The 19,819-nt window shown below is 44.1% G+C and overlaps 2 protein-coding genes across 5 annotated transcripts in view; both read right to left on the bottom strand.

The window, feature by feature from the left end:
- LOC127589664 (potassium channel subfamily T member 2) overlaps nt 1-10,046 on the bottom strand; it is a 37,821-nt gene extending 27,775 nt beyond the window's left edge. For all 4 annotated transcript variants that reach the window (XM_052048911.1, XM_052048912.1, XM_052048910.1 and 1 more), the window contains exon 1: nt 9,763-10,046. In XM_052048911.1, the coding sequence (XP_051904871.1) occupies nt 9,763-9,851 (89 nt within the window). In that variant the 5' untranslated portion in view covers nt 9,852-10,046. The remainder of the gene's footprint in view (nt 1-9,762) is intronic.
- An 871-nt stretch (nt 10,047-10,917) lies between these two features.
- Nucleotides 10,918-19,716, bottom strand: qtrt1 (queuine tRNA-ribosyltransferase 1). The gene is made up of 9 exons (XM_052048954.1): nt 19,401-19,716; nt 19,040-19,108; nt 18,820-18,958; nt 18,103-18,297; nt 17,226-17,364; nt 17,038-17,113; nt 16,837-16,946; nt 15,757-15,841; nt 10,918-13,562 (listed from the first exon to the last, which is right to left on the bottom strand). The coding sequence occupies exons 1-9, from the start codon at nt 19,680-19,682 to the stop codon at nt 13,410-13,412; spliced, it is 1,248 nt and encodes a 415-aa protein (XP_051904914.1). The 5' UTR covers nt 19,683-19,716; the 3' UTR covers nt 10,918-13,409.
- Between the last annotated feature and the right edge of the window lie 103 nt (nt 19,717-19,819).

The following is a 19,819-nucleotide window of genomic DNA, read 5'->3' on the forward strand; positions in this document are numbered from 1 at the left end:
TTTTCATTCTTTACACGAAATACGTCCCTTCATTTGAAGCACTCCACGCAAAAAGCTGACAGTCATAAAGTAGCGGGATGTTTATTGTGCCTCATTCTGTACTCTGTCATCTCTAAGTAGGAGGACCGTTTTTTTTTTTAACTCATTCACTCCCAAAGACGTTTTTAAACGTCTTTTCAGACTTGGTCCAGAATTGGCTGGTACTGAATGAGTTTTAAAAAGGAAGAGCAAAGGGAAAAGACCGACAATAATATTATAGCGACTCTGAAATGAGGCAAGTAAAATTGCACTTTGGCACCTGCGTGCTCCAGTAATTGCTCAAGAGATACACTCTTGTTTCTCCAAAGCTGCTGTGACAAAATGATTGACACAACGCCTTGCCCCTGACCCACATAGAGCGGGATGTGGGATAGCAAAGAAAAAGTAGTCCTCAATACAAAGAAATCCGACTTCCTTGAGTGGAGCTTGTGAAAAGGGAGCAAAATGTTATTAATTCCACACATCGCTAGCAGGAGATTGATTTGAACATTCCAGTGAAACAAGCAGACTTTCATCGTCGCTTCATAATGTCTGAAATCCTAATGCGCTCCACAGGTGCCCTTTATGCTATCATTCCGGGATAAGAAAAAAATCAGCATGATCCAGATGACTTTAGACGGATAAATGCCGATGTTATATTATTACTTGCTATCAAGCGGGGGAAGCCGAAGACCTCAAATTAGACAAAAGTATCCAGACGCATAATTTCACCACACCTCCATCCGTTTCCTCGAGTGCTCGTCCTCAACAGGAAAACCGGACCGTATCACATCGATACTCAAATTACGAGCTGTCTTCCCGTGTGTCATTTTCAAAATCTTACCGCTCGGCCTCAAAGCTTACAACGGGCTTGGATCAAAATACATTCACGATTTACCAAGTCCCGATTTAGCATTCAGACTCCTCGAGTCATCCAGGATAGAGCTTTTGTGTATTCCTAGAAGTTGAACCACACAAAGTGAAATGACATTTCATTATTTTGCTCATTACCTGTGGATTAAACTTCTCGAAAAAACATGAGGTCTGCTCAAACTGTCAGTTCATTTAAATTAGGGCAAAACACTTTTTTTTTTTTTACACGGCAGCATTCTCATGAATTACCGGTACTGATTTAATAATCTCCTCACTTTTCCGAACACATTTTTATGAACTCCTTAAACATTTTATTGTCATCACATGACTTTTCACTTTTTATTGACTTCCCGTATTCATTTGCCTCCGTAAAGCACTTTGATCGCCTTTTATAAATTGCGCTGTGAAAATAAACTTTGCCTTGGACTGGTCTTGGGCTACAAGAAAGACGTGAGAATCACTCAACCAACACGCTGTCAGATTTATTCACCCTGAATCTTAATTCTCCATCTTCAACTGTGGACTCCGGAAACTGTTTCGGGAAGGACAATGGACAAGTGCCCCAATGCGCCGTTATAACGTACCCAGAATGCCTGAAATGAATCATAACCAACACAATTTGTCAGACAACGGCATGTCGAGTGTCTGTTGCTGTCTGGCCAAGGCGAAGATTCGAACTCTCGCAATCATCTAAATGCATAAAGAGAACAGAATCTTCCTTCAGCAAATGCCAGATCGTCTGAGTAATAAATAAAACCCAAAGGACACTACTTGTTTATCATGCAGGTTAGTTCGAAACGCAGCCGTTATCCTAAAAAAAATGCGACATGATCTCAAGTCAGGCTAATTGAATATTGTCCATAACTGTGAATATCAATTGTTGTTTGTATATGTGGGCCCTGCGTGTGACTACTGCTAATTTTCACTCGGGGGATTATAATTTAAAAAAAAAAAAGGTTTCGAGTTTAAGTGTCGGAGGAAAATTAGTGTCAAGCTATCCTCCACCAAAAAAGTCAAACAAGGCACTTCGGAATAATCCAAAAAATGAAATTAACTTCAGTCCCATAAACAAATTTGAAGTAACAAACCAACAATCAGACTAAACTCGCCATGATATGGAAATGCGACAGAGGACAGCACAACAAATAATGAGTAGTGAAAAATAACAGTCGCGTTTACTTCCTGTTCCTGACATGTCGACTCTCATGTAAACATGAGCCCTTTTATTCCCTGAAAATGCATCAGCTTCTAAAACAGTCGTTACCAATAAACTGGCAGAATGTAACTTCAAGTCAATTTCTATCGCGTCCATAATGTGTCGATACGTCGGCAGAATTTTATTTATTTTTTTTACCATCATTCAATTTTCCTTGTTCCATTTTAAACAAACAGCAAAAGTCCAGTCATGCCAATATTGTCTGCTCAACACAATACCATTGCCAAAATGCTGCAATCGTGCAAAACAGCCCAGCAAAAACTAAAAACTGTGTCAAGTATAAAATCAGGTAGAATCTGCCCAAAATACAAAAAAAAAAACAGCATGGTTAGCATGATGTAGTTTCATCCAGTCCATTGACATCCAGCCCTAAAGTTAAATACAACTGAACTCTTATCTCCTCAGGCTGTACTTCTTTTGCATACCACTAGAGGGTGAATGTGAAACTCTAGTGGTTCTAGTATCACACCTTGAGATTCCCTGCCTTGAATGCTTTCCCATAAAATAGAAAGCACTGAATCGTCTTGGCTGAATGAAAAATGAGACCCAATAGCAACTATGTGTTCAAGCACAACCCCATACTTTTAGGTGTGCCACGTTGCTTTTAAAGGCGATCGTGTGCAACCCGTGGCTCTACATGTATTACAACTCCCGTACATCATCCGCGGCTGTTCGCAGCAGACACTTTGCTCCCTGACGTCATCAGTCTTGCCTCATCCCCTCGCAGAAAAAGAGCGTTTGCGACTCACCGCTCGCAGAGCAAGCCTCGATCGTTAGCAACACGTTGTCTCGGAAGAGAAGCATAATCACCCAAAGCATGAAACAATATATCACACGCGATGGTTAACGCCATTAAAAAAAAAGAAGTGCCATTCTATCGCCTTCTTCTCCTCACGTTACATTTGCAGATGAGAGCAGACGATTGCTGTCTCTTCAACTCTAGGGATGAAACATCCTTTTCTGTTTTATTTTAAATTAGTGCAGTGAAAGGAATGAAACATGAGAGGAATCCCCGCCTTGGTCACTGCCGGTGGAGTATTAATCACAAACATGGTTTGGGAATAACGCCGCTCTGATAGGTGGACAAAGCATGTTAGTGGTCACTTTTGCGAGCCAGGGGGAGGCCTTTCCAACATCTGACAGCAGCCGGGATCGAAGGCTCCGTCGAACCTCGAGACCGATTCACCGCACCCCTGGGCTTCGATCGAACCCAGGTTGAGAACCGCTGATTTAGCGGATCCGCTATAGTCGCGGCGAACAACAACTGTTCGCTGCACGGCCATGTTCCTCAAAAGGAGTCTCATTAAGACTTTCGAATGAACTCCTGTGAGAACACATCGAACGCTTACTACCTTTGCCAATATCAATTAGGCTTTCTTTTTAATTAAGCCGGGGGGGGGGGGGGCGCGCATCATGTCGGCAGTGTGGTCTTATTAGGCATCTCCCTCCGCTCCCCAGTGCCTCAGCTGACCATTCGCCATGTGCAGTTAATTCCTCTTACCCGTTTCAGGTTGCTTTTTTTTTTCCATCCTAGAAATGCACAACAACTACGTCCTCCTACACCTGTCGCGACTGCATGAATGTGGCATGGAAAGTGACCGTCGTGATGGATGGCTGGTGAGAATTGGCCTTGTCTGGGGTTTATTAGTAATCTGGCAAAGTTGCTGGGGGTGTTGTTGGGAAAGCATGGCGAAGCGTTTAGGAAATACCAAGGCGACGGTTAAAAACAAGACTGCTTTGAGGACAAAAGACATGTTGGTAATTCCTGAGAGCTCACGCTGGGGCCGACTATTGTGCAGCAATGCATCTGTAGTGTTTAATTTTGTTGAGGCGCTGTGCCCGGGAAGGTGTTTGTGTTTGTGTAGGCTAAAATTAAAACAAAAAAAATAATAATATGTGTAGGCCAAAATTTAAAAAAAAAAAAATATATAATAAAAGGCTTATGAGAAATATGGCTGGTTGAGAAAAGACAAACAAAATCTCTCTAATATAGCTGTGGAATGGGTGTCTCGTCATCTGGCATTCCTCTCAAGGAAGGAGACCCACTGACTCACTGCCAGAGACTATAAACTGTGTCCATTTGATTAGAATGGTGGCTTTAAAATAAAGAAAACATGCGTTTTCAATGCGGAGACAAAAACCGATTGTGCAAATTGGCAAGAACCTCGCAACAAACTGACATTCAAACAGCCAGAAGGCTTCTCTCTTTCATGCTGGAACAAATTGACCCCCCCCCCCCCTCCCTCCCAACCTCTCCTCATCCAAACTGGCCAATAAACAAACAGTATGCCACTCTGTTTGCAGAATTTCTCCCCCAAATGATCTTCCAAAGTCAATGTTATAAATTACACTGGCCACAAAAATTGCTAACGATTGAGAGTAAAACTTCACAACTTCAAATGAAACCTTCACAATGTAGTAAAATCAGTCAAATCGATCAGGATTTCTCCTGTTCGCGCCACCTCATCGCAGTCAACGACAAATTAATTCTTGACATTCTGTGTCAAACTCATTTTTGTCGCGGGCCGCATTGTAGTTCCGGTTTCCCTTGGAGGGCTGTTATAACTGAATTTTGCGAAACCATATAAATATTTAACCACCTCCACATATTACTAAACACAGCGAGCAACAAATACATGGAGAACTAGTTTTGACATCATAGGTCAAGAATAATGGATTGTTCAAACATTGTAATTATTACATTGTATATGACAATTTGACATTTTGCTTCAGACTTCAGAAAACATCATGGAAGTTGACATATGTGAATTGCTTTCATGGGCCATATAAAATGATGTGGCGGGCCATAACTGGCCCCCGGGGCCTTGGGTTTGACACCTGTGGTTTAGTACATCTACTGTAGGTACGAAATATGAAATAAAAGATGGAATTCTGAACTTTTCTGTTGTATATTTTAGGAGGGGACTGGATATAGGATGTATTATTTTAGTGTTCAATTATATTATTTTTTTGGAGCAATTCAAATGATCATAACATCGCCACATATTTGCAATCAATTCTAGCCAACTTTATTCAAAACTCACTTGTATTCTTTGGCGTTCGACTCAGCATGACTGAGATTTGTTCTTGATTTTACTGCTTGGTGCTTTCTACCGCCTTTATTACCATTTCGTCTTACTGTTTATTGTGTATGTTAAATCGCTCCCATGTACAGCACTTTGTATGCAGCGATGGCTGTTTGACAGTGCTCTATAAATACTCTTGACTTGACTTATTGACAATGTCTCATAAAATGTAACCATAGCTCTCTATGATATATAAAATATGACTAGGTTACAACCAACTGGTGTTGTGCTGTGTTTGATGTTTTCAGTTCAATCCTTTCTGTCCAGTTCAAGTGGTCAAATTAAACTCTAAAAATGTATGACTTACACTCGAGGGCCGCGACCTGCTATTTCCACAATCGTTGGCAAGAGTAGGACTCAAAAATGCAATCAAAAGGTGGGGAGTCACCCTGTGCGAGTCATGAATTATTCACCATGTTTGACATCCTCCCAAAAAAAAAAAAGAAAAAAGGGAAAATTGTCTCACCTGAGGGCCTTCGGGTGCATTTCACCGGGTTACAGGAGGGCTTTTGAATGAATGATAAACGCTTTAATCCAAGACACTTCAATCAGATAGGAGGAGGGGGGTCGGCGGGGTTGAAGAGTGAGAAGTTGTTCATGCGGCAAGGTCGCGGTCTCGCACGTGGTGCTTTGAGGCACCAATGACTTTGTTTCTCATGCTGGTTCAAGGCTAGTCCCACCATTAATGCAGCGTGGCAGCCAAGCGCTGTGTGATCTGCCAGTAATTAAGCCTTGTGTCACTATCAATCTCGGCCCGGCCCCGCTTTCTAATCTAGCCACTTTATTGTGGCTAATGATCCCCTTACATGGAGATCAGCATCTTATCATCCGTTTTTATTTTTCACACCACATGATGTTGGTGCGTGAATGCATTTGGGTGATCACAAACACCCTCGCAATTCCCGCGAAGCATGACCGAAAAGTCTACTCAAGTCATTTGCATAGAGCAAACAGCGGCCAGCGGGGCTGTGATTTTCTCAACCCGTATATGGGCGGGGGGGGGGGGGGGGTGCATTTTAGGAATATTGTTGAGTATTGTTACCGTTAAGTTACAATTCACATCAAGTGGATTTCAACCCTTTCATGCACCCTGTAACCCGATAACATGATAAACTGTCCACCGGAGTAACCGCTGTCCCTGAAAGGGTTCAAACTGAAATCAGAAGGATGTTATGCAGAAATGCAACGGAACTTAATACTTTGTAAGTCATGTCGCTCTGCCTCCTGGAAATCAAATTCGGCAGATTTGATTCATATCACACGAAATGATATTAGACTTCCATATTAAATGTCATCAGATCCATTTGTACGTCCAAAGTCCAACACTCTCTTATGTTACGTTGTGCTTGTTGAATTTGCAGGTGACAAAGCCTTATGCCTTGATGGAGGTCTGCAATCAGGTAAGTTGTCTTGTTTGTCATTCAATTTTATGTCACATATGCCTGACCCCCCCTCACTCCCTTTTATCATGCAAAATTGTCAGTCCTTGGGCAAAAAAACTGAACAAAAACACGGCAGCAACAACACACGTCGACCATATTTGCAGTGTCATTCACTAGAAAATATTCCAGTACAATCGATAATACGGTGCTGAACTTTCCTTTGCAACGCCCCCCCCCCCGCCCCCCCCCCGCCCCCCCGCGTGATCATCTGTGAGCAGGCGCGGGCTGTCAACATTTAAGAGGTTGTCCTCATTCACTTGCTTTTGCTCTGTTTGCAGGGTTATTGCAGCAACATCTGAGACCAACGCACAAAGCAATCTCGTACCCTCCCTTTTGTTTACATTCCCTGGAGAAAGCTTTCAAAAGTGGTGGTTGGACTAAATGCCAACCCCCCACCAGCCCCACCCCCACCCCCGTGCCCGTGCCAAACGTTTGTGTAATCAAGTGACTGAGGCCATCCTACGTTTCGGCACTCCACAAGAAACTTCAGTCATCCGCCACCAGTTCGCAAACAAATGACAAGCCTCTTGAAGACGAGCGGCAGGCGCTAAGTGAGCAAGAAAAAAAAAGCGCTCGGAAGACGTCGCCTATGGCACAAAAGTGATTGACTGGTGCTGACCTCAAATGAAATGATAACACAAACTTGTGTTTGGCGTTGCGCCACTACAATGTCCTTCGAAGAAGAAATTATCCAGTGGGTGAGGGGATGATAAATCAAGTGAATGTCTTAAAATAGTTGTACAGAGAAGATTGCAAGACTGCCTCGAGGCTGGCACAGCCGCTTCGAATAGGAAGACGGGGAACCAAATCTCCCATTATCGAGGTTGGGGGAAGACTTTTTCTCACAGGTAGGTACAAAATGTTCAGTTGGGCTGCGTTGGAGTCATTTAACAAAACATAACAATGACTAATCATCTACAAAATGGCCGCCCATTTCATTCTGAAAAGAGCTCATCTTTGCCATTAATCAGCGCAACAAAAGCCAATTAAATCTCTCAACTCGCTGTCAGTTTCCAACCGCATCTAGTTTTGAATCGGTTGACCTCTTGTCATAAAAATGAAGGCCGGCGATTTGTTTCTTTTTGAAGCGAGTTACCTCACATAACTTCTTTTTGACACATCACAGAGTTGTAGAAGGTTCAAAATCATCATTCATGCCGTTTCCCCTGTTTTCTCAGTCGCTGTGCCTTGGTCAAATGAAAAAGATGAGAAAGTGTCTGGTTTAAAAAAAAACGGAAGTACGGATGACGTCATGGTGAAACGTCCTCTGTGCCTGCACGCTGGGAGATGCCGTGGCTCAAACGAAAAAAAAAAACACCTCTCCTCAAACGGACACCCCCCAGGTTGTCCCATTAGGTAAGCTATAATACTTTTGACTATAGCCACATTTCCACAAGGAAAGGTTAGGTTTGCGAAAAAGTGATCGCTCACTTTGCTGATGTTTGCCTTGGACATTTTCAAAGAATTGTTCAAAGTTGACAAAAGCAAATGTCCTTGCATCGGTTCTTTACAAAACGCCAGCCAAAAAACACTTCTGAGAGAGAACATGGACTAAAGGGGATAAAAAAAAACGACGAGGAAGCGGTTAAAATTTAAATGACCATCATTTTTATTCTTTGTTTTTTTTAACATTATGAACAACTCTCATTTATTGTGCACTAATGTAAATTCAACATGTATCTGTTCCATATTTTGATACATTTTTATGCTTTAGAAACCATTGACGTCTAAATTTTTGGGGGCTGGGAACGAATTAGGGCATTTACATGGAAAACACGTCTCTACTTACAAATGTTCTAGTTCAGAAATTTCTTCCAGAACAAATTAATTTCGTAAGTAGAGGTACCACTGCATGTTGATGAACTAAGTCGGTAGATAAGATAGTTAAGTCGATTGGTAGAAAAGGTAAGTCGGTACAGTACATTGGTAGGTGGATAGATTGATTCGTAGATATACGTACATGGATTGTTTGGCAGTTACAATCTTTTGTACTGTAGGTAGGGAGCCATGTGGACAGGCGGATAGACGGATTGGTAGATAAAATAGGTAGGTGGATATGGAGATTGATTGGTAGTTAAGACGGATGGATTGGCAATGTGGTCGGTAGGTCGGTCGATGAGATCGCAAGATGATGCGTCTTAATGTCCTTCGTCCAGCATTTGTACAAATTGGGCCTCCTCTCATTTTGTCGTCTCCTTCCAGTAAATGCCTCGTGCCTGCTACGGTTTGACTTTGCTTTGCCAAAACGGCTTCTGGAAACCGTGGTGTGATAAGCGTCCCGTTGTCTCTCACCGGTCGTGTTATCAGCGCGCGGTGACATTAACGGCTGGCAGTATAGCTGATGTTTATGCGCGGCCGCAAGTCGAGCTGGTGCTAAAGGTGAAGATGTGACGTTCCATTTTCTCATTTATTTAGCGATCGTTTTGAAATATTTGCGTGGCCACGTCAGGGTCATTCCATGCTAACTTTGTAGTTCAAAACAGCCTCTCGAGCTGCGACAAGCTAGCAAGTGATCTTCAGTCCGCATGTCAAATGCAGGTTGAGTTTTTTTTCCCCTCCACGAGACGTCCTAATGAAATATCCATATTCAGCGCTGCTTATCATACAGCACGTCAAATTTGCCGGCCTGCAAATGGAGTGTAAGCAAAGGTTAATTGCCAGTTACTGGGAGCAGCCACTTGAAATTGCCTGTCCAGGTGGCAGATGGTCCACTATGAATCTCAGCTATTATAGCAGCGGGAGACAGGAAGAGGGGAGAAGGTTGCACGCAATACCGTCGTCTTCTACGCCCGATTCCACCCCTACTGGGATCGCGAAATTGATTTTGGCGTGCAACAAAGCATGCACTTGCAAAAAGAGGAGAGTTAGGAAGTCGTCTTTTTATGTCGCCTTTGGCGAGGTCACATGCGCTCTCGTAACCGGTTGTGCCATGGGCGCGCAATCACTAACAAACGGACCTGTTGCAACATCACTCCGCAGCAGGAGACACCAATACCCCCCCCCCCCCCCCCCAAAAAAAAAACGCAAACTCCGCCTAGATGACGCTCCCACTTTTTTTGCGCAAAAAAAAGTGCGCTGCACCGTGCGTGCGTAAAAACGAGCAACCCCCGTCGGCTACACGGCTTACCTGTCGTCGGTCTGCCAGTCCCCGAGCAACAGGTCTCGGAACCGATACCGCGGGGGCAGCGGGAGCACCTCCTTCTCCAGTTCGACCATTCTTCCTCCTCCTCAGAACTGCACCAGAGACGCGGCGCGCGCGCGGCGGCGGATCACCGCAAAAACCTCCGTACAGAGGAGGTGATCCACCACCCCAAAACGGTCCGCTCTTCCTCCCAGTCCTTATAATAGCATCGCGATCGGCGACATGGTGCCTTACGATCGGCCCGACCTCCTAATTACAATTCGGCTGGACTTGCCGAGGCAACAAGTTGCGGCTGAGAATCCACTTTGGCAGCTGGAGAGCAACTGGTTGCCTGCGTCGCTCCTTCCGCAGCATCCTTCCCCGTCTGAGCGCCACATGCATGGACGCGCTCGCTGCAAGTGTGTGACCAGCCACTGGGGCTTAGTGATGCCACCGCTTGAGTGTGTGTGTGTGTGTGTGTGTCCACGACCAGCCAGGCCACAATATTAGGAACGCCTGCACATTCTACAGGGTGCTCACAAAGTCTGGGTACATGTTAAAAAAAAACAACAAAGGCATATTTCTTCAAACAACATCATTGTAACATTGAGAGGTTAATTTTCCAAAATGATTCCCATCAGTTTCAAGACATAATTTGATGCGTTTTTCAAAGTTCAGGTGAACTCGATGGCATAGGTTTGCATTGCCTTGAATGAGATCCAATACAAATGTTGTGTCAAGTATTCAGCCATGACAGAGATGACACTGGTTGCGATTAAACTGCATATTCATTTGCAGTTGAACTTTGCATATTGACAATAACAGGTCACTCCATTAGGTACGCCTGCAGGATCAAGTCCCAATACAAAAATTGGTCACATATAGTAGGCTACATATCATGATTGAGTTTGACATACAACCATTCACATTCACACCGTCGGATGATTTAGACTACAATTGATCTCATTTGCATGCTCTTGGAATGTGGGAGGAAGCTAGAGAACGGGGATAAACTCCACGCAGGCAGGCCGGAGCAGTGATTTGAACCCAAAATATCAAAAATGTAAACCACGTGTGCTAACCAATAGTCCCCGTGGGATGGAGAAAGGCACAACACATCGCACTCAAAGTGGTGCTAATATTTAAAAGATTTTTTTTAAATCAGCTTTTGTCATGTTTATTAAAACAATCATTAAAAAAAAAACAAATGACATGCGGGGGCTGTTTTATAAATACAAGATGTAGTCTCAAACAAAATAATCGCAACATCAGCACCAACTCTCGGTAACAATTAGCTTTAGTCATTCTATTGGAGCTTACTAACTCATTCACTCCTAAAGACGTTTTTCAACGTCTTTTCAGACTTGGTCCAGAATTGGCTGCTACTGAATCGTTTGTGCAGGTTTACCAAATGTTTGAAAAACGAATGAAGTCCTTTACATCAATTCAGCTTCATCCTCAAGCAACACCGTTGCCTCATTAGGAAAATAACAGCGTCCCGAATAAGGCAATGAGCAGCCACGCAATCCCTTCAACTGTCCATCACAGCTGCCTGCCACTGAGTTGTCGGTGCACTTGAAAGTTCTCCTCTGCTCTTTAATTAGCATGTTCGCATCTCTAAACCCCCCCACAACCCCCTCACACAGATCCCCACTGATACATGACAACACGTCCAATTAACGTTCAAGCCTTGGGTGCGTAAACACTTTTACGGGGCCCCGGAACACGATGCTGCACTGCTTTGTAACGAAGCCTCACCACCAGCCACCTTCCTCTTTCTCGCCAGGCATATTCCAAAATAAACAGCTGAAATGCATACTGTAAATATAATCCCGCGATTAATTAAAGAAACCATAATCGCATAGACGCAGAGTGGAGAGAATATGAGCGTATTTGGGAGGTGGTTTAAAAAAAAAAAGCAATTTAAAAATGTACATTTTACAGTTTGTTGAATCACTTTGTATTCGGCGCTAGCGCGGCGGACCGTTTTGCTATCTGTGAGATTATTCAACATTTGGTACATGTATACTGGGCCAAATTTGAACATTGTTATGGAAAGCCGTTGGAGCGTTCAGTCAACATCCTTGCGATCCAGTTTGGCCAATGGACTAGCCCTGGGGTGGGCAAACTACGGCCCGCGGGCCAAATCCGGCCCACAGAAGGTTGGTACACAATTATGGTTCAATGTCAACAACTGCATTCATTTCATTTGGACTTGTAATGACAGGCATTTCAACGCCAGGTGGCACAGTTAGTTGAAGTTGCAGAGCATGGGGAGGAAGGGGGAGACAATACGGAAGCCCGCAGTAGCGCCAAATCAAGCAAATCCCGTTCGATACGACAGAATAATGTACTCTTAAAGTCTGAAAAACGTGCCAAAAAATGCAAAATACTGCTTTTTAAATAAAGAAATCCAATTAATATTATGTCGAATTTAGTTCACCCTTTTGATCTGGCCCTCCATAATATTTTCTGGTTCTCATGTGGCCCTATGCAAAAAATAATTGCCCACCCCTGGACTAGCCGCAATCGTCTAGTTTTCAACCTGGACAGTCCAGCTGATTGATTCAAACCACCTGAGAATGAATTAAACATATTCACTAAATGTTCAAATGTATGACGAGCCCTTTTTAACATTTAACAGCTACCCCAAAACCAAACCTGCCCTAAAATATCTTTTAACCGCATTTACGACGCACACGACAGTTTTTCAAAACGGCCCATCATAAGAGAAGTGCTGAGTTGTCATAAATGAAATCAACAGGGTCAATAGTTAGCACACACATCCCGACAATGGGGCCTGATTTTTAGCTCAATTCCCAGCTCCCTAAAACAATGTTAAGACATGAAAAATCGGTATGCTTGTACCCTTGCTTAACTCATTCACTCCCAAAGACGTTTTTAAACGTCTCTTCAGACATGGGTGTAGAATTGGCTGGTACTGAAGGAGTTAAAAGCTCCCAAATGTGGTGTTGAGAGGACAAAGCTAACAGTTGTAGTTTAAAAATCACAATTAGACATCCATAAGTGAGCGTCTTTTATCACCTTGCTAGTCATTACTTGCGTGCACATTCCTGGTCAGTGCTTAGATTTTGCCCCCTGCTGGCCGTAAAGATGAGCAAGTACTGTACTTGGCTCGTCTTGTTGCGATGTACAACAAGATGGCAAAACGCCCGCACTCATCACATTTGTGCTTGCCGTGACGAGCGACACGCCTCCTTTCAGCACACTCTTCCGTGCAAAAAGCATGACAGCCAAGACGAAAAAAAACATTTCTCCTTTCAAGTGGGTGGGCCTCACCATGTAACCATGGCGACAGCACCCCCCAAAAAATTGTGTGCATCGCGTGAGACACAGTTGCCCCCCCCCCCCCTTTCCAAACCTCATTTAAACCCCATCCAGTGGCATATTATCATAATGTCTACTCCGAGGACAATTTGCTCAGGCTGCAGGTTGTTTGCCGCGCCACATAATAAAAGCTCCATCCTGTTGATCTAAAGCCCCCCCCCACCCCCCAAACGCCCACGCACGCACAGAACAGGATAATGCAAATGTAAACAACAAATATAAAACAATCATGTGTTTAAAAAAAAGGTCCGTCATTGTTTATCTGTGTGATCTATCTTCTGCGTATTTAAAAAAAAAGAAAAATGTTAGTCCAAGGTGATGTTGACGGAGGCCAGAGCATCCACAGCCCAGCTGGGGTACTGCTCACGGGATGGAAACATACGGCGCATGAAAGCGCGTATAAAGTCCGGGAAGCGGCCTTGCACGATACTCTGCCGCACGGAACGCATCAGGTTGAGCTGCGGGGGAGAAACACGGACATAAAAGATCAGATTCAACGGTGTTTCAGCAATGCTGTCATGACTTGCGTTGATTAGAATGTGACTTTGTGCACTGCAGACCTCCCCCAAGGCCGTCGTGGAGAGGCATATTTGGAATTGTGAGTAGGCGATGTTAAAATCCTGACATTGATCCGAGCGATAAACAAGACATCAAATTCAAATCGACAACGTGGCAGAATGCAGCTTTTAAATTGCAAAGACGGCAATTCGGAGAAAGTTAAAAGAGCTCCATGTCAGTATTTGTGTTTCATGTATATTTGATATTTTTGACAGCGTCTAGATAAGTTCACTGAAGTCCACCTTTCTAATACAATTGTTTGCAATACAGATAAATAATTGCTTGTGTTCATTTAAAAAAAATGAATAAGTAAATACGAGGAAGAGGACCTTGAAAAAAAAGACTTGCATATTAAATCAGTTGCAATATTGAGGAAAAATAAATCACAATTGGATTCCTTTTTTAAAAATCAGTCAGCTCGAATCGCTGCATGACGTATCGACATCGGTAAAAGCAGCGGAACAATAGCTGAACAAAAAAGCTTCACATTTTTTTGTTTTTATTATTGATTCAAAACAATATTAGATCTCCCAGTGGGGCCGCATGGCTTTTCTCCGGGTGCTCCGGTTTCCTCCCACGTTCCAAAGACATGCATGGTAGGCTGTTGAACACTCTAAATTGGCCCTTGGTGTGAGTGTGGGCGTGGGTCGTTGTTTGTCGCTGTGTGCCCTGCGATTGGCCGACAACCGATTCAGGGTGTCCCCCGCCTACTGCTCGAAGACGGCTGGGATAGGCTCCAGCACCCCCCGTGACCCTAGTGAGGATTAAGCAGTTCGGAAAATGTATGTATGTATGTAACAATATTAGAATACACTTGATGCAATTCAACGGCATGCCAAGGCCAAAAATAATAACTTATGTCGAGTGTGTTTGTCTATCAACTGGTGAGTTGGGAGAATGTATGGGTGGTGCCGCTATGATGTTAGCGGGTGGACAATCCTATTGACGCTCTAATAACCTTGTCCGACCCCCCATCACAATTTAAATGCTATCGTTCCCCCTTAGCCTTATTGCTCAAAATGTTGTGCTTGTCTGGCTACATCATCAGGACTACATGTACTGTTCAAAAGGTTGCTTAAAACCATCTTCTCTCCTTGCCGCTTTGCAGAGTCATTAGGGCGTAAACATCCCCTAGGCAGGCTAATATTGACGACAGATCACAATATATGCTAAAGGGTGTGAGTGCTGTCATTTGGTTACAACACAGCTGAGGCTGACGATAGGGGGTGACCCCCCCCCCCCAAAAAAAAAATCTCAGCGCAACTTGCTAACGGTGCTCAGAAGGCTCATCCTTCAATCCTCCGGGGAGTGGGACTCATGGACGAACCGCCATGTCACCCCAGCTTGCGCGTCTGAAATGGGATCTTTTGAATAGCGATGTGTTGTATAAGTAGACAGCGTGTGTGCGCGCGCGTGTGTTATGCACGAGTATGATGCCGCGGGACACGTGTCACAAGGGGACACTCCTCACTGGTGTGTGATTGTCAGTTTGCACGGTTGGAAGGGTGAGTCATATATCGTACCGTCTGTCGCAGGGACTCGACTTGAAACGTCTTTAGCTCAGAATAAAAGACGAGAGAATTTGATTGTCGTTGGTCTTCGGTTTATGAGGATTCCAATGTTTTGAGGGCGGCACGACACATTTTGTGTTCCATGTTTTTAATCGAGAAAAACAGCACCGCCTTGTAAACATATTTCAAGACATATATGACATAATAGAAGAAAATTTGAAGAAATAAACGGGTTTTGTTAAAGTGTAATTAAGCCGAAAGTCACACACACAGCGCTGTACACCTGCGTGGTAACTTTAAGGGCGTGGCCTAGTGAGTGACATCAGCAGCTGCAGTCAGGTGTTGAGTTCAGTGTTAGCCGCTGCTTCATGCGCCGTGCAAGTGTTTACATTTTGCCTCCATTTCCTTCGACGCTTGCCAACCCGAAATCTTGGCAGACTTGCCGACGTCGGGCAACGAGTATTTTGTGACTTTGGAGGCGTCTTTTTGGTGAAAGCGTACGACCTCATCTCGCACCGTGTCATTTCCCTTAGTGTTGTCTGGTAGTAAATGTGTGCCGAAGATACATGGTTGCTATAGTTACCTGGTAGGCAATGTTGTGGATGGTGATGTGATGCATGGCTGCAGTGTCGCTCTTAAATAGAGCGTGCAGGTACGCCCGGCTATGTCTGAAAAACAACAAGCATACTTTTTGCATATAAGCAAAATATTACATTTGGATTTTCCCCCCCCCTTTCCAGGGGGCATTTCGGTGTCTAAGGTCCTCTGAGAGCCATACTAACTTAATTAAAATCTGATGCAACACTACTGTGGGCTACATACTTCTGGAGCTATTTTGTTACACTCCCTCTGAAGTTTGGTTTTAGAAGTACACGGCGGGCTCTATACGCTCTGAGAAACGGTGTTGGTGAATTTATGATAATGGTGGAGGAGACAAATTGCATCGCATTCTTGTATACGCATTTAATAAGATCCAATCCGAGGATGTTATCAGAAAAATCTGACTTTGCAAAGACACCCGTTCTCAGTTGTTTGTTATTGCGGTTCTGCCACTCATTTGGAGACATTTTTTTAATAATAAGTTGACCTCGTCAATGGAGAGTGTCAATCAAACGGGAGCGTTATCTTTGTGAAGGCAAATGCATCTTTTTGTATTGGATCTTGCAGCTGTCCGTCACAAATTCGAGGAATTTGCATCCACTCTCGGTATTGATTTCCCCTTAGAATGAACTAGAATTTATGGGAAGAAAGGAGGGATTTACAAAACTGAAGGCTGGTCTCTTTGTAGGAACCTATATCTCTTTGGGGAAAATATATTTTGCATAATCCTGACGAAAATAAGCACATTTCATGCAAACTCATTCACTCCCAAAGACGTTTTTAAACGTCTTTTCAGACTTGGTCCAGAATTGGCTGGTACTGAATGAGTTAAGATGAAGATGGATGACAAGGGGTTCTTTTCATTGAGAATTTTGAATGGCACTTTGTCCGCATTATAACACAAACAAAATGTTTCTATTCACGCTTATATAATATTTACCTTTCATTTCAATGAGCCTTCATAGCTAAATCCCTTCAATTTTTTTATAATTTCCCATTGTTGTTCCCATGGAAATCCGCAGAACTAAATTCCACACCTCTGCAACCCTAACGTCCGGCTAACCTTTTGCAGGTGGGACACCGGCAGTCCGGGTCTATGGGCTTGAAGTCTTTGGCATACTGCTTGTGTTTGACCTGCAGGGATCCCCAGGGCACCAGCGCCGAGCCGAACCTCTGAGGACCGACAGGCGTGACTGAATTCTGTTCGTTTAAACGTCGAGTCACATTCGAAGAGGGGGGGGGGGTGGACGGGGACGGGACTCACCGCCGTCCGGGTGGGAAAGACGCAGTCAAACATGTCACAACCCAGAGCGACGCACACCACCAAGTCAACGGCGTACCTGAGCCAACAGATTGCAGGTCAGTTCAACCTTTTTTTTATAAATTGATTGAAGTCATTTTATAAATGCCCCCTAAGCACGCTTGCCCTTTAAGGCCTCCCCCTGTCCATACCCGACGCCCATGAGGTAGCGAGGCTTTTCTCGAGGCAGGTGGTCAGTGCTGAGCGTCACCATCCGCCAGAAGTCATCCTTTTCTTCCCCTCCGCTTAGACCCCCGATGGCAAAGCCGGGAACGTTGCGTTTTGTCATTTCTGTCAGACACACGTGGAAAGTGAACACAAAATGCTCAAGACAATGCTTAAAACGTACACAATTGTGAGGCAGACGTGCTAACCACTATTCCACCTCCCTGCCTGGATTTTGATGTCGTTTTTTGAAAAGCTTATTTTGGAAAGGGAAAAAACTCAGACAGCCATGCATGATTAGCTGTCTTGGTTATTCCGGAACGCTCTAACCACATCACATCTGCAACTCCAATCCTTCAAATCATCTTTTAAAACTCACCTGTTCCACAATGCTTTTTAACACCTTTTAATGTCTTTTACCCATCTTTGCTTTGTTTTGTTCATCTCAATGTGTTTTTTGTAAATCCTGTATGCTTGGCTTAAAGTGTACATTTTTATCCTGTGTTTTAAACTCTTGTAAAGTGTCTTTGAGTATGATGAAAAGCGCTTTCAAAATAAAATGTATTATTTATTTTATGTAATTTTTTTAGAACACTGCTCACTGGAATGGGCTGGTGGACTTTATGAAGTGGCCCGCAACTCTAAATAAGATGACTCCAACCTTTTACAAATTTGTTTTTAGGATGTTTTGGCAGCACGGCGACCCAGTGGTTTGCACTTCTACCTCACAGTTTTGAGGTTCTGAGTTTGAACCTTGATTTTAGGCTCCCTGTGTGAATAGTGCATGTTCTCCTGCATGTCAATGTGAGTGTGCACTCGTAAATGGATCGATTTCGGATCGAACAAGAGAAAAGCACCGAATACCATCTAGACAGGTTTTGCGAAGCCTGGCGCTCAGCCCGCCCTGGATGATGGCGAAAAGGTTCTGCTTGTGCGGGTTACTGTTGGCGGCGATGCAACGATCCAACCAGCGAATGGATCTTTGCATGGCCTCCTCCACGCGCGGTCCCGTCACTGTGCTGCTCACCACGTCATCCAGCTGCATCATGATGTCCGAACCTGCGAGGGTCACAAACACAGGCGAGGCTACAATAAAATTCGGGCTATTCAAGAATCCGAAAACACCACCTCGACCTGTGCTTTCCGAACTTTACTGAGACACATTTGACATTTTGAAAAATACCAAACATACGTCCATTTGAGTGTAATTGCCTGGACACCAACTTATTGTAAAAATTGATTCATATATATATATATCTATATTTTAACGAATAAAACATTTGTTTTAGGCTTAACTCGTGTGTTTAAAAAACATCAAAATGTTTAATCGGTCTTGATCGTCAACAGTGGTCCTCCTCCCCCCTTCTCATGCAATGGATTATTCCATCTCCTCCCTGCGCATGTTCTGCCTTGACTCAGAAAGAGGACAGCAAAACAATCTTGCCAGCGCATAGCGAGGAAAATTCAATTATGCCAGTGGAGCGGAAGGTGAGAGGGAAAACAAACAAGCTCTTGCCAGGAGGAGTAGCACTGCTGTCAAGTGTCAGCCGTAGAGAATGCAGTGGAGACGCAATCACTGACCGAGACTGTTCTGTATGGCGATGGACTTTTCCGGACTGAGGAGGATGGTTTCGCCGTCGTACGGGGACTTGAATGTGACCCCTTCCTCCGTTACCTCGGAGAGTTCAACGAGAGACACCATCTGGAAGCCTCCGCTGTCCTTCAAAGAAAACACAGTTGTACTTAAAACTATGGTCTCCTACTGCAAGTGTGAAAATGGAATATCACTTTAAAACGTTACCGTCAACAGATTATTTTTCCAGTTCATGAATCCGTGCAAACCATTGGCCTTTTCGATCAAATCAGGCCCCTTTGAATGCAGAACAAAATAAGGGAATTCAATCCAATTAGGATTTCATGTACAACAATAAAAAGTATATTCATTCATGTATCTATCTATGGCAGTGATGCAGAGCGACAGGAAGACCTGTTAAATGCGCCTTCACTTTAAGGCAGACTGTACAATAAACATGTGCAATCACTTTTTGTTTACAAGCAAGCATTGAGAGTGTTTCTAACGCAAAACGTGTGCCTTGGCTCAGCGATGGTTGGGAAAAACTTTTCAAAGGGACGTCTTTGCATGCTGGGTGGCGATTCCGTACCGGCCTCATCCCCAGATGGTACGTATTCCCCAGACAAATCTGACATCCGAGAGCGTCCAATTGATCCGCGGTTATTCCCTTCATGGTCCCCTGGGTGCCGACCGGCATGAAAACCGGCGTGCTGACGACGCAGTGCGGCAACTTCAAGTCGCACGCTCTCGCTTTTGTCACCGGACACTCCGCCACGATGTGTAAAGTGAGAGGAGACGCGACAGCGATGGCTTTCTTGAAAGACATGCCCGTGCTTGGCGGAGTTTCCACACAAGCACTGGTGGCGGCCATGTTGGTGTGATCCACGTGACAATGATGACGGGGGTGGAGTTGGAGTGGCGTACTGGTCGACCAATCAGAAATGAGAAGATTCCGTGGAGGATCATGGAGGTTTTGAGATATCCAATCAAAGTGTTTATAGAGAAATG

Source organism: Hippocampus zosterae, chromosome 17, assembly GCF_025434085.1.
Source record: "Hippocampus zosterae strain Florida chromosome 17, ASM2543408v3, whole genome shotgun sequence".
NCBI classification, from domain to species: Eukaryota; Metazoa; Chordata; class Actinopteri; order Syngnathiformes; family Syngnathidae; genus Hippocampus; species Hippocampus zosterae.

Bases quoted from the DNA above. Each gene is read 5' to 3' on its own strand.
- qtrt1 (XM_052048954.1), bottom strand. From the start codon at position 19,682: ATGGCCGCCACCAGTGCTTGTGTGGAAACTCCGCCAAGCACGGGCATG. The intron at 17,365-18,102 runs GTATTCGGTGCT...TGTGTCTGACAG, and splicing joins TCGCAAAACCTGTCTAGATG to AAATGACAAAACGCAACGTT. The intron at 15,842-16,836 runs GTTAGCCGGACG...GTTGTTTTTCAG, and splicing joins CGGTGTCCCACCTGCAAAAG to ACATAGCCGGGCGTACCTGC.